Source organism: Antechinus flavipes, chromosome 4 (assembly GCF_016432865.1).
Source record: "Antechinus flavipes isolate AdamAnt ecotype Samford, QLD, Australia chromosome 4, AdamAnt_v2, whole genome shotgun sequence".
Classification (NCBI taxonomy): Eukaryota; Metazoa; Chordata; class Mammalia; order Dasyuromorphia; family Dasyuridae; genus Antechinus; species Antechinus flavipes.
In genome coordinates, this window is record NC_067401.1 from 483,014,814 (window position 1) to 483,030,121 (window position 15,308).

The 15,308-nt window shown below is 41.2% G+C and overlaps 1 protein-coding gene across 1 annotated transcript in view; it reads left to right on the forward strand.

Moving 5' to 3' along the window:
- Positions 1–15,308, forward strand: part of TGFBR3 (transforming growth factor beta receptor 3) — a 219,106-nt gene that overhangs the window by 157,900 nt on the left and 45,898 nt on the right. Inside the window, exons 6-7 of the mRNA XM_052000008.1 lie at positions 10,529–10,697; positions 12,808–12,955. Coding sequence (XP_051855968.1) covers positions 10,529–10,697; positions 12,808–12,955 — 317 coding nt within the window. The remainder of the gene's footprint in view (positions 1–10,528; positions 10,698–12,807; positions 12,956–15,308) is intronic.

Here is a 15,308-nt window from a genome sequence, read left to right on the forward strand (position 1 = left end):
AAATACCTTTCTTCTCGGTCTGCAAGGGGAGAATACAATGGACTTGTGTTCATTCACTGTGATGGTTTCGACAGGGAGGAAGCACTTTTGCTTAATCACTGCAGGGGAGAGAGGCTAGATCACTTTCAGGGAGTCTGTGAGCTTAGATGAGGAAAATAATTACATCTTTACCCTCACTAAGCTCTAACTAAAATTTAGCAGCTTTCAATTATTTAAAAATATTTTTTAATTTTTAAAAATGTTTTTCAAAAATATTACTGGACTCTTTTTTTCTTTTTTCATCTTATTTCCCCTTTCCTCCCTAGAGAAGCCTAAACAAATAAATTGGGCTTGTCTTAAGATGTGTGTCTTATTATAGTATTTATTATAATATATTAGTATATGTTAGTATATTTTATATAAGATGTATGTCTTTGTATATTTAGGTACTAAACTTATGAAGACCTGAGTTCAAATCCTGTCAGGCATTTATTGGTTATATGTCACTAGGCAATTTATTTACTGTCTTTATACCTCAGTTTTCTCATCTTAAAATGAGATAGTTAAAGATCTTTTCCAGCTTAAAACAATGATATTGTGGCTTCTCTGCCTAGAGGCTGGAAGCAAACTTCATGGTCTTCCTTCTAAAGAGTTCTTTGGTTGCTGCATTAATTAGAGCTCTGAATGTTTCTTGATCATCATATATATTGTTTACTTATTTCTGCTTGTTTTTATCATTTCTTGTTCTTTTCCTTCACTATTACCTACTACAACTCTGTATAATTCAAGGCCTTATTATTATACTTTTTGGCAATAAAAAGGAAAAAAAAGGATAATAGAGAATAGGAGAAGAGAAGATGTGGGAACAGAACCATAACTAGGGTAGGCTGATCAGAGCTTTGACCCAGGGCCTAGAAATTTATAAGGGGCACATACTTCTGTATCTTAGAAACAATTGAACTTTGCAACTGGTTTGTAAGAATAATGAATTAAAATACAAAGCTACCAGATTATCCCAGGTAAATCCCTACTGGCTGGACCTTGCCCTGCTCACCTATTCCTTCACTGTTACCATAGCCTCTCCAGTAGTCATCTCCCACTGTCCCAGACCTGATGGTATCTTTTTTGATATTTGCCCTGGTATAACCTTGCTAGTTATGTCTTTGGAATGGAAGGGCAATAGGAACAAAAGCCTAATTGGTATCAAAGTTTTCTGGTTGCTGTAGTGCCATTACATTTGAAATCAAAGGTGACTTGTGATTTTATGTGATAGTAACATTTCAACTAAATATTTGTAACTGCAGAAAAACCTTCAAGTGTTTTTATATTGCAGTGTTTGTTTCATGGACAGCTACGTTATTGGAGAAAGAACTGGTGTTTTGCTTTGATAAGAGGTTGCCTGTTTCAATCTCTGGGCTTTGCAGAGGGATAGAAATAACCCATGACTTAATTATGAAACTCTATTGTTCTAATAATCCCTTTCATCGTATTTTTGGTCAAGTTAGTATAGGGTATAATTAGAGCCAAGAATAGCTCCTTGGAAATAATAAAAAAGATTGTGACAGATGCTCTGCAGCCAGGGGCCTGGGTAAGAAGTAGACTATCATAGGATCTTTGTGGATGGGTGCCTTTTGTTGGTCCTAGATCCATGGGGTACCTAGATAGGTGCCAGCATTGTTCACCCAGCACTGGACTTCCAGTTTTCTTAGGGTTTTTTTGGTTGAGGGAGGGTTTCCTTGGGCTACATAAAAATGCAACAGAGATCAAGGGACTGTAGTAAAATATAGCTCAACGTATAACTAAAAGCTCTCTGAAGAGTAGAATTTAGTGAGATGTGGGATTTTAGACCAGGGCTGGATCAGATGAATGGACATGGGACTTTGAGTTCACCTCGAAACAGGAAACTGATAAAGGGGATGGGGTTGGATCCCTTGGACAGAAAATGAAAATCAGAGCCTTAATCCTCTATAGAGTTTGTAGAATGTGTCCCCTCTGGAAAGCCTAAGCTTTAAAGCACACACAGATGGGATCATCTGCTCCTTAACTTAAGAACTTGATAAGTGTTCTCCATGGTAGATAGAGAAATGCTTCTTAGATATGTAGCTTTTGAATTTTCAAAGTACTTTAAATGATACTTATAATAATGATGATGATGACAATTAGCTTTTATATGGTTCCTCGTGGGTAATCTCCTGGATACAGCTTTACAGATATACCTCATTTAATTATCTCAGCAACTCTGGGAGACAGGTGCTATTATTATCTCCTTTTACATCTGGGGAAACTGAGATAAATCAGGATTTGCCTAAGATCACAGAGCTAATAAATTTCTGAGGTGAGCTCTGAATTTATCATTTATCACATTTTACCTGTATAACAACCATCTGAAGAAGGGGTATGATTATCCCTGTTTTGCAAATGAAGAAATAGGGCCAAGAGTGGTTAAGCCTCCAACTCAGGGTCCCATAGCTAGTAAGTACTTGAGGCAATATTCAAACTGACAGTTTGAAATTCTGAAAAGGTAGTTGGAAATTCCCTATATCAATGAAATCACAGGTCTGCCCTATCCTTTCCTCCACCTAAATAAAAGTCAGAAATTAAGTAATTTAAAATTAAATAATTCACCCAAAGACATGGGTGAACCCGGGAAAAAGACCCAGGAAAGAGAAGTTGTCTTCCAGTTGGTTTCTTAGTGTTATAGGCTTTCCCCTACTTACCTTTTGTTCTGCCTAAAATCTAGGTTATTCTAGGTATGTAGAAGCTACCTAGAACTCTTGTAGCAACACACTGCTTGCAAAACAGTGGGCTAACAGAAAGTGGCAGAATCATTTGGATCTTGACTCAATCGATAGCTGTGTGGCCCTGGGCAAATACTTCTCGGTTTTCTTTTCTGTAAAATGAGGAGATCAAACTCAGTCACTTTTAAGGTTTCTTCTAAATTTATGCTTTTGATTTTTAGCATGGCCCTAACATTTTGTCCTTTAGACTGAGCTTCTTAAACTTTTTCCACTCACAAGCCCAAGAAATTTTTATGTGACTTTGGTTATTATACACAGGTACACAGATCAAACATTTGCTGATAATAAATCATAATTTTGGGAGCCCCATATTCAGTTATGAGACCCATATGGGGTTGTGATCCATAGCTTAAGAATCTGGGCTTTAAACTAGGGGACCAGGTGGTGGTAAGTCCTAAATAAGACCCAGAGAGATTGGGAGGCAGGAGTTCAGGGCCAGCGTGACCACTCAGTTGTCTCTGTGACCATCAGCCACTAATTTCTCCGGGTGTCTGGCTTTAGTGTAAAGGGTATTGACAGGCTGCCTGTTCTAAGAATAACGGCTATCATCTGCATGCTTTATATGTCAAAGTACTCTATATTCGCTATCTCATGTGAACCTCAAAATAGCCTCACAATAGCCGTGAACCTGGGCTATTTTCATCACTATTTTAAAGCTGAGGAAACTGAGTCACAGAAGCGTCAGATGATCGCCTAAGATGACACAATTGGCAAATGTTGGAGTTAAAACTCAGTTCTCAGGCTGGTTCTCCTTAGTATATTGCTTTTTCCCCAGCTGTGTGCTATTGGACAAGTTACTTTAGTTTCTTTGTAAACTTGAGATTGGGTTGGACGGATAGTTTCAGTGCTGTGTCCTCTGTTGGATGAACTTTTTGAGCCTCAGTTTCCCATTCAGTAAAATGCAGGCTTCAAACTCGATTCCTGTCCTGTCTACCTGTAATATGATGCCATTTAATGGCCTGAAGCCTCTAGCCAGCCCTTCTCCTAAAATACTTGCCAGCACGTGGCTGGTTTCACCCCAACCTGCCAGGTTCTGCCCGGGGATTTCCCTTTGTGTTTTCTTTTCTCTTTGGCACCGGCTGTCACTTTCAGTGCCAGGTACCAGGAGAGTCATTCAGAAAAAGGAACAAATCCATACACACAGCACCCCATCAGCCCTTCTCCTGGAGCAGCAATGGCCCCAGAACAAACTCATCAGCACCAGTAGTGCTACCGCAGCTTAGAATAATAAATAGAACGTATGGGATAATACAAGGAATACAGCATCTTAGAATAATATAAATAGAATGTATGGAATAATACATGAACTAAAGCATCTTAGAACTATGAAATGGAATGCAAGGATTAATACATGAACTAAAGCATCTCTGTCTCCCTCTCTGTCTTTCCATTTCTCTCTCCCTCTTTCTCTCTCTCTCCCTTCCTCCCTATTTCTCCTTCTCTATCTCTTTCCCTCTTTGTCTTCCCCCCCTCCTTCTCTTTCTCTCCCTTTCTCTCTCTCTCTGTCTCTCACCTCTGTCTCTTCCTCTCCCTCATCTCTGTCTCTTTCCCTCTTTCCTTCTCTCTGTCTCTGTGTCTTTGTCTGTGTCTCTCCATTTCTCTCTCCCCCTTTTTCTCTCTTTCTCTCTTCTTCTTCCTCTCCCTCTACTTCCATACATACACAGTATAGATATGTTTACATATATAATACACACACACATGTATAGATATATATAAATTAGAAACAATATATAACATCCACTGCACACGTGTATAACTTGTATCTATACATATGTATGTTAGATTTGTCATTTATCTATTACATCTAATCTCTATAACATGATATGCTCACACATCACGTACCTTCTCATTATTCCCTCTAACTAAAGCTCATGTGTCATGAACGCCCGACCCCTCACCAAGCGGGTGACTTTCCTCCGGACACTCTGATCTGAACCAAGAACAATGTTTGCCTGAGGACGGGCCCCCACCCCACCCCCACCTCAAGGGGACACTTGTGTAGTGCAGGCCCCGCCGCTGGTATCTGGGGCTGATATGGCCCAGTTTGGCTTTCCTGGAAACCTACAGGTCCGAGATAGGGCTCCGGACGGTGCCAGAGGAGGCATTTGGCATCTATCTCGCTGTCCACCCCTTGATTTCAGGTAATTATAAGTTAAGGCCATAAGTGTGGAGTGTGGGGAAGTCACTTTCTCCACAGGATAAGCAGAAACTCATCACTCTTACTGGGGAGCCCGAATAGGGAGTTGATATTTGACAGTCCCAATTCCTAAGCCATATACATAGTCTTAATAATAATTTCCAATGTCCATGTTTGAGAAGAAGTGTGATATAGGAGATAGAATTCAGGGTTTGTCATCTTATGTCTGATCCTTGCTAATTGTCTCACTTTCTACAGAGGGAACATTGAGGATCCATGTGAATCCTTTTAATAAACAATCCATGTTTAACATATATTTTAACATGCCATCTGGGGGGAGAGGGTGGGGGAAAGGAGGGGAAAACTTGGAGCACAAGGCTATGCAAGGATCAATGTTCAAAAATTATCCATGCATATGTTTTGAAAATAAAAAGCTTTTATAATAAAAAAAAGTAAAAAGGATTAAAGACAAATAAATAATCAGTCAATCAATCCATGAAATGTATTGGAGAGGAGAACAGTTGGCCCAGGGGATGGAGCCTAGGACTTGAAATCACAGAAAGATCTGAGTGGGAATTTGATCTCAGATATTCACTGGCTGAATGCCTCTGGCCTAGTCATCAAAAACAAAAAAAACTCCCCCTTTGCTTCAGTTTCCCCATCTCTAAAATGTGGATAATAATGAGTTAATAGAAATACTCTAAACTTAAAGTGCTCTAAAGTGCCAGATATCATTATTAATAAGGAAAGTATTATTATAAAAATGTGGTTTCTAAAGTTGACAAGAAAAGTTTTCACTAAATAAATCACCATCCAAAAAATTGTGCAAGAGATGCAGACAAGAAGATCGAGTGCTAGATTTGGGTTCAGGCAGAACCTGACTTCAAATCTTGCCTCAGACACTGCCTAGCTGGGTGGTCCTGGGCCAATCATTTGATCACTGTCTACCTCAGTTTCCTACTTTGTAAAATTAGGGTGATAATATCACTGATCAATAGGATTGTTGTGAGGCTAAAATGAAATCATTTTTTGTAAAGTGCTTTGCCAATATTAAAGTATGCTCCCTATTAGTACAGCAGCAACAATTTTATCATAATCATCATTATTATTAATTCAACCAAGAGGATTTTGACCAAAAAAGGTGGGGCTATCTTGTGTTGAAAGAGGATAATTGATAGACAGTTTGTGTGTCCTATTGGTATCTAGGTATCTGTGCCATGTCAAGGGAACTAGAAGACATCCTCTCTTTGTTTGCAAAGCACTTCATTTATTTATCTGTTTGTTTGTTTTACCAGGGCAACTGTGGTTAAGTGACTTGGGTAGGGTCACATTGCTAGTAAGTGTCTAAAGCTGAATTTGAATTCAGGAAGATTAGTCTTCCTGACTCCAGGCCGCACAGATCTCCCATTCACTGGGCCACCTAGCTGCCCATCAGATAAGAGTAATAATTATTTGGATAATATTCAGACCTGCTGATCCTTATCTTGGTATTCTTAGTAGGATATGAAATCCTTGGGAATAGGGATTGTTTCTTTCTTTGAGTTGTATCCTCAGGCATGATGTCTGGGCCAGAAAAAGCACTTAATAATTACTTGTTGATTGATTGATCAATTAGGATCAATTAGGAATTTTTTGACTCCAACAGAGATTTTAAAATCAATTCAACAAATGTGGTGGACTAGGACACCATTTTCCATATCCTAATGAGAGGTGAGATGAGGAGATGGGTAAGGGGACCAGAAATAGGGAGCTTTTCCACAGTAGATTTTAGACAGATTGGAAACTTCCCGCACTGGATAAGGGAGAGGAAAATCTCTCTCCTGAAGCTGTTAGGGTGTGGGGCTGCTCCTTTTAGATTTAGACCTGCCTGCCTTTGTGTACAAACCGATCTGGTAACCTCCTTCATGTTGTTTCTTACATGCTTCTCATAAGACCTCTAATTCCTTCATTTAAAAAGGGGGGGATTAGAGGAGAGAGACTCAGGTAAGAGTCCTAAAGCAAATATTACTGGTAGGAGGGAAACTGCCAGAGAATCACAGTCCCCTGCAATAAAAGGAACAAAATCTTCTCCGAATGTCATATTTTGCACATCAAAAAATACTAACGGTCCAAGGAAAGTCACACCAGGTCCTTTTATACCTCCTTTGCAATGGGCGATCCAGCCAGGAGGAAGGTGCTGGCAAGGAGCCGTTAGCACAAAAGCAGAGATAAGAGGAATCTGGGCAGACATGATGCAGACAGGACACAGTCACAAAAATATCATTCGGCAATGAAAAAAAAAAAAAAACCCAAGATCTATTAGACAGGGAATAAAAGTCTGTAAAGTAACAAATTTACTGTAGTTTCTCTGGATCCCAGTGGATAGTGCATAATAGGTGCTTAACAAATGTTTCTTGACTGCCTTGCTCTGGATTGCCCACGTCTCCCCCAATTTTGAAAGCGGTAAATAATTTGATACAGTTGGTTTTGTGTGGGACCGGGGTGGGGGGGAGTGTGCTTCTGGCAAAAAGGAAAAAATTAGAAATAGGACATCTCAAGAGGTTGAGTAATTTGGGAGAGGGTGGTGGCTGGTGAAAAATATGACTTATAAAACTTATAATTTTAATCTTACAACAGGTGTGTAAATTCACCTCAGTTATTAAAAGCCTTCAGTAGGCACTGGAGATGCAAATTCCCAAATTAAAGATTCCCTGCCCTCCAGGAGCTTATGTTCTACTAGAGAGGATATGGCATAAAAATGTTGATATTCAGTTATTTTCAGTCATGTCCAACCCATGTGGGGTTGGTTTTTTTAGCCAAGACACTGGAGTGATTGGCCACTTTCTTCTCCGGGTCATTGTACGGATGAGGAAACTGAGGCAAATGGTGAAGGACCACACAGATAGTGTCTGAGGCTGGATTTGAACTCGTGAAGCTGAGCCTTCCTGACTCCAAGCCCAGGCTTCTCCATGCACTGACCGCCCAGCTCTGCCTAATTCATACCTGAAAGAGAACCCCTATAAAATAAGGGCAGCAGAGAGCAGCGAGGAGGTCCAGGGGATGGAGCACTGGACCGGGAGGAGGGCCTCTGTTCAAATCCAGCCTCAGACACTTACTAGCTGTGTGACCCTGATGGAGTCCCTTAACCCGATTGCCTCCAGAATAATATAAAATACAATATATGCGGCAAATGTTCCCCAGGCTGGGCTTGGGGGCCTCAGGGGAGGCAGTGAGCATCTTTAGTAGGGGAGGCCATGTGCAGCCTTCCTGATCTCTTTCTGCCGCTGGGCCAGCTGGCTCTAGAGGGAAAGTGAGCCTGGTCCAGTTCACTGGCACCCCCTCCCTGGGGTCATGGTCTTCTCCAAGAACAGGGCAGACAGCGATGTTGGGGAGTGTTTCCCGGCCCCTTGGTAACATCTGCCTCCTGGCCCTGCTGCTGCCCTCTGTGTCCTCCCCCGGACCAGCCCCAGTCCTCCCTGAGCCACCCCCCAGCTCCTTCCACCCATCCCCACGTGGGGTGGCTCCTGCAGTGATTCAGAGCTGGATTTTTGCAGACCTCAGGGACTGTCTCATCCACCCCACTCATCTTAGAGAGGAAGAACCCGGGACTGAGGGCAGGGTCCTGATCCGCTTGTGGTCCCAGAGCTAGTTACGGGCAGAGCTGGAATTCGCACCCGCATCCCGGCGCCGGCCGGTGCTCAGAGCGGGGAGACACAAGAAACAATAGATATTCTGGAGGCTTAACACCACCATTCCTCATTGCAAAGCGAAAGGAGGAAGGGATTAGCCCTGGCGCCGGGCCATGGTGTGGGGCGTTGGATGTTCCGTGTGTCGAAAGCCCAGCTAATGACACTTTTTTGAGTTGAAGGAAAGTTGTTTCTTATTAGTCGTTGTTATTTATCTCTGTCTTTCCCCAAACCTCTGGGGCCTCTGGATAATGGATATCATTAGTGCAAGGGACCTCATTTTTACAAAGGAGGTAACTGAGTCCTGAAGAGAGAAGGGATTTCCCAGAGGCTTCCAGGCCTTGGGTGTGAATCCCGGGGCTCTGACTGCAGCTCTAGTCTTTTTCTCCTTTTCCATATCCGCCCTCCTGCATCCAGACAGGGCTGCGCCCATCACATGGCGATGCCCATGTGCACGAGGCCCTCCCACATGCTAGCTTTCTTCCAGCATGTGCCATCCCAACATGACTTTCCATCTGGGGATCCCCTGGGAGGCTTTGGCGGGACGACAGCTCAGATGTTAGCAGATGTTCGTTGGGGCTGGGAGGGGGCTGGGGTGCGGCCCTCTCCGACTCCCTGAGCTGTCACAGCCCTAGGAATGCTGCAAGGAGGGAGTCTTCTGACCGAAAAATTCTGAGGAAGGAGCCCCAAGGGCCATTTTCTTTTATGAGTTTGAAAGGAGGGCCTCCCGGACTGGTCCAGTCATGTTACAGGGGCCTTGAGTCACCGTGGAGCTGTGGACTCTGCACACTTCATTGCCTGGAAATAGAATAACTGGAGAATTAAAGAATTTGTTTAAACTTGGGATGCTCCTTTTCTTAGTAATATTCCAGGCCTGAGTCTTCCCAATTGGAGTGAGACCTGCAGACTGGGATTCTGGTTCCCGTTAACTTTTTCTTTTCTCTCAGTGTGAAAGGGGCTACGGTGCCTTTAATTAAAATCCCAGGACTCTGATTCATTGCCTTTCTGACCAAAGCATGCTATATCTAAAAAGTCTTAGATGACCCACTCTAAGCTGTCTCCCTTCTTCCACAGCTATTTTCAATTTGTTTAAACATTTATTCAGTTGAAAGGAAATTATATCCACCAAAATCCTATATACACATCTTCAGCCTCTTTTTAGTGAAATTTTCAAACACCGTAACTATATACTTTTTTTTTTCTGCATGAAGAGTTTGTCTAGATCATTTGTGAAGAGAACATGGAAACCCTGCACCCTGACCTTTCCTGATGTTAGGGCTTTTCAGGGAAGAGTTTCATTAAGGCCTGGAGTTTTTCTTGAAGTTAGTTTTGGGGAATCATCATTTTAGAGCTGGAAAGGATCTTCTTTTAATGGATGAAGAAATCAGTTTGCCTAGCACATAGTAGATATTTTATAAATATTTATGGATTGACTAATTTGCAAGTTCGATCGGTGGGCAAACAAGATCTTCCTTTGCGGTTGTGGCTCAATAGTTTTTTAGTCATGTCTGACTCTTCCATGGCCCCATTTGGAATTTTCTTGGAAAAGATGCTGGAGTCGTTTGACATTTCCTTCTCCAGCCCATTTTACAGATGAGGAAACTGAGGCAGATGGATTAAGTGACTTGTCCAGAATCACCCATCTAGAAAGTGTCTGAGGCTGGATTTGAACTCTGAAAGATGCAGTTTCTGAACTCCAGGCCTGGCGCTAGGCTCTATGGTGCCACCTAGCTGTGATCACGGATTTCAATCTTTCACTCATTACTATTCTAAAATCCCTTGCCCTCTTAGAAATATTTGCAGCGCATTTTTTTTTTTTTCATTCCCAGCAAAAACAAAAGAGAACAAAACAATTCCAGTGAACCAGCCTGCCCCACTGAAGGCCTTGTCTGCAGGTTTTGGACACAGCAAAGTGATATTTGATGGAATTTTCTTCACTTTTATTTCAGATCAAGTTTTTCCTCCCACTTGCAACATTGAGAAGAATTTTCTGTCCCTTAATTATCTTGCGGGATATCTTCAGCCAAAGACGGCCGAGGGATGTATAATGTCCAGCTTGCCTCACGGCCAGGAAGTACACATCATAGAATTAATCACACCCAACTCAAATCCTTACAGGTAAGCAGTTGATCGTTTCTTTTTCTTAATTTTCAAATAAGTTTGTTGGCTATCTTTTGTGTTTCCATTTTTGCCTGCTTTGCTCCTTTTCATCACTGAAATTCCAACCTCTTGAAGGCTAAGGATTGGGTACCGACTACTCCATGAGATCTTTCTCCACCTCCCTATTCTCAAGTTTCTCCTTCACCCTTAATAATTTTATGCTGGTTTACCAGTCTTCATGTTGTGTCCGTTTAGGATAGCTTTTAAGTGATTTTAAACCTGATATCCATGAACTTGGGTTGTTTTTTAATTTTTTAATCAGAAATTATTATGATAACTATACTTTGGAAGAGTTTGTTTCTGCTGTGTGTTATTTTATACATTTAAAAACATGATACGGAGAAGGGGTTTATAGATTTCAACAGACTCCCCAAAGGAGATCCATGACACAAAAAAATTGAGAACCTCTGCTTGAGGAGAATATAAAATCCATGGGGGCAGAAGCTATTTCTTTTTTGTTCTTATATCCCCAAATCATGGAGGGATGCCCTGCACATAGTAGGTGCTTAATAAATGTTTGTTAAATAATTTGCGATCACATCACACCATCTTCATCATCATCCTGCTTCTATATTCCCCTCTTTCAAGAACTTAAGAAATTTTTAGAAAGGAAAGAAATATATCCATTTCATTTCCTTTAACTTTAATGTGGACTAAGGTGGACTAGGAATTTAGGATTTGGAATATTTTTATCATAAAGGGAGCTTAACTGAAATATTAAAAAGAGTGTTATCTCCATTGAGAATCCATTCTCTCTTCCATATAATTCAAATCATGTTAGACTAACAAGCATGTAATAATAGTGGTCTGCTATGTGCCTGGGACTGAGACTACAGAGATAAATATGAAACAATCTCTGCCTTCTGCTAGTAGAGGGGGAAAAGTGTCCATAGGTAAATAAACTGGAAACAGAAAAATTTAATAAAAGCCAGAGGGGTGTGTGTGTGTGTGTGTGTGTGTGTGTGTGTGTGTGTGTGTCTACTTGCACAAATTTGGAAGAATAGGGGGCAGTGAACAAAGCACCAGCCCTGAAGTCAGAAGGACTTGAGTTCAAATAAAGTCTCAAATACTATGTGATCCTGGAGCACTTAACTCCAGCTGCTTCTCCCCAAAAATAAAAATTTGGATGAACACTAACAATCAGGAAAAGCCTCTTGCAAAAGATTACCTCTGAGCTGGTTTTGAAGGAAGTTAAAGACTCTGAGAGATGGAAGTGTGGAAACATCATCTCATGTAAAATATTGAATGGGAAATCAAATAGAAATGGCACAAAAAAAACATGAGACAAATAAATGCCTCTGGATATTAGACTAAATTCATATTTATCATTTGTTTTGTAAAGCTTTTTAAGATTTATACATGAATTTAACCAGGATGGAATTAAGGATTTTATTCTTAAAGTTATATTTTCACGTATGCAAAAAGTACTTATTCTTTTATTTTTTTTACTACATTCTTAGAAGTCTGGATAGTGTTCATCACTTTCCCAGCAATCACTTGGATTAAACATCTGTTTTCTTTATTTTAGTAACTGTATATGCAGAAGCTTTGGAAAGTTGGTACAGAGAGACTTTCTGTAGCATTTGCAAATGTCATAAGCAAAAATTGCACAAAAGTAACTCTTTGGGTATTTTCTTTGCTTGTTTTATTGTATTGGTGAAATCCCCTTGGTCACTTTAACCCCTTCCCCATTCTCCCTTCAGTCATCCTTGTAAACAAGATGCTTTGTTTGGGGGAAAAATTAATAATTCCCCTTTAAATAGCAACTTTCATGATTGGGCTCCCATCTTTTTCAAATATAGTGACATTAAATAACCTCACTTGAAAAAAAAAAAAAAAAAGGAAAAAATGGCTAGTTACCGGCGGGCATGTGTTTCTATTGTTATGTAAAATCACTTGTGTGTGTAAAATAGTGCTGTTTTGTACATGCAGCTTTGGCTGGGATCCGCTCCAGTGTCTTAATCAGCTGGCCAGACACTGGAGACTCGGAGGATTGGAAGGGGGGGGATGGCTGCGGATTTCTGGCTTTGGGGTCCTGACTTGGTCTTTGTCTTATTTCCACACTCAGCGCTTTCCAGGTGGACATTGTAATTGACATCAGACCATTTCGAAAGGAACCTGAGATGGTCAAACATGTCGTCCTGATCTTAAAGTGCAAGAAGGCTGTCAACTGGGTGATCAAATCCTACGATGTCAAGGGAAGCCTTAAAGTGATTGTAAGTTGTCAGAGGGTGATGGCTGTCCAGCACTGTATCTGGAGTTAAAAACGCTGAGTATTTTGGGTGTTTTGTTTGGTTTTCATTTTGGGCCTGCTTGCTGAGTTACAGTTGAAGGAAATGGGGATGTTGTAGCCTGATTTACCAAGGAGGAGACTTGGTCTCAAGAAAGGGATGGAAGTTACAAAAAGGAAATTTGCATCTTGATATCAGTAAAAACTTTCTGACAAAAAAATGCTCTCTGAAGATAGAATGAACTCCCTCGAGGTATAATGGGCTGAATGACCACTCACTCGAAGGCTAGATTGAACAAGGAATTCTTGTTCTGGGACAGGTTGAATGAGATTGAATTAGTTTGAATTCGAGAGCTTCCTGCTCTCAGATTCTGTGATGCTTCCTCTAAAGTCATTCAGTAATAAGGCATTTTCTTCCACCCTACAAAATAATAGACTCTCAAGCCACTCACCGGCCAGTTCATGATTGTTCGTGGCTCATAATTATTCCTTAGGGTCATCATTTCAGAGCTGGAGGGGAAAAATACTGAGGCTCAGAGAACTTAAAATACTTGCCCAGAGTGAAGTACTTGTATGTCCAATTCAGATTTACCTCACCCCAACTCCAGCCCATTGGCCCATTGTTTTATTACTTCTAGGATCAAATAGTCTTCTGTGTGGCAGTGAAAGCTTTTCACAACCTGGCGGGGCCTGAAAAGGTTCTTATGTCCTCCTCCCTTGTAGTCCACCACGATCCAGCTTCCCTTGCCTACTTGGATCCTATTAGCTCAGTTCACCCCCATCTTCCAATTCCTTGCCTTTATAATGGTTCTTCCTCTTGGCTAAAATGCCCTCCTTTCTCACTACTGCCTCTTCTGTTAGGACTTATCTCACTTTCTGTAGCAGGTCTTACATCTTCCACACAGCTGGTAATACCTTCCCCTTTCAGATTAATTGAAAAAAAAATTAAAAATTAAAAAACAAAAAACAGATTAACTGGCCACAAGTCAGGACCATTCTTCATGGCCTCCCTAGCCATTTCCTCAGGCTATCTTTCTACCCATCTTGCCTCCCATTACTTTACATTCTGGTTGTAGGCTCAGTAATCAGTCTGATGGCAACATTGCTTTTGGAAAGAACATTTCAATGGATCAACTCAGTATGCCTGGGATTCCCCAGAATAAAACCCCCTTCCCCAGCCAATATTTAAGTGGCCTCCTTGTATTACAATGTAAACTTCTTCGGAAGAGAGACTCCCATTTTCTGTTCTTTATTTCCACAGTAATTATCATGGTGCCGGCATAAATGCTTACTCATTCATCTATTCATTCACTCATTCACTAATTTATCTTGGGTAATTGTTCATCTCGTCACCGCTTCTTCTTGAGTTGAGAAAAACAAATTCAATTAATTGGAGGTTCCCCTAAGTTGAAGTGGTATTACATATCATTAAAAAATAAACTCCAGTTGACTAATTAGTGGGAAGAATAAACATGTCTCATTTTATGCCAGAAATATATCCTTATAAAGTTGTAGTTCTGAATTTTAAAAAGTCAACTACTATTTTAAGCCATCGAGGAAACTCACCAATTGAAAGAAATCTGGAGGTGAATTATTTTATAAAAAATCCATTAATAAAAATCCCCTCTTGTTGATTTTATAGAATCAGAATCACTATCTGCAGCAATTATTCTAGTAGCAAATATTCTTCAATGACATGCAGAGTTTTGGGAAACAATACAATGTACCAGTAAGGGTTGAGTTAGGAAGATATGGTTCCCCTGGACAAGTCACTTAAATTCAGTTGTAAAATGGGTGAGTTGGACTGGACAGCCACGAATGTTCTTTCCCGCTCTGAATCTATGGTTCTTTAAGAGGAACCACAGCCGGCAGAACTGCTGGTCTCATGACTTTTCTTCCCCCGGTGGTGACCGCCCGCCAGGATAGGGGAAGAAGGGCATCTGGGCATCCGGGACACATGGAAGGTCTCCCACAGAAGCAGCAGCCACCACCACCATGAGGACCTGCTTAATCCCCGAGGGCTGGTTTTGGCTCCCGCGGTTTCCGACAGGATCCTAACAGGCCGTGTTGTGGGCAGTGGGACCTGGGCGTTTGGGGTTGGGCACAAAAGTGATTCTCCAAAGCCCAGGGTTTGGGCTGCCTTCCTCGGCCTTGGCCCGGCTCCTTCTGATGACCTAGGGGAGAGTTTGCCTCGCAGCATGGCACACCGAAGGAATGTTTTTAATTTAAGAATAACAAAAACAGGAAAGGGATCTTGCTTTGAAAGACAAAAACATATGGTCCTTTTTAATTCTCTGCTGGAGTTCTTGTATGAACGTTCCCTCTGCCATGACTCCCAG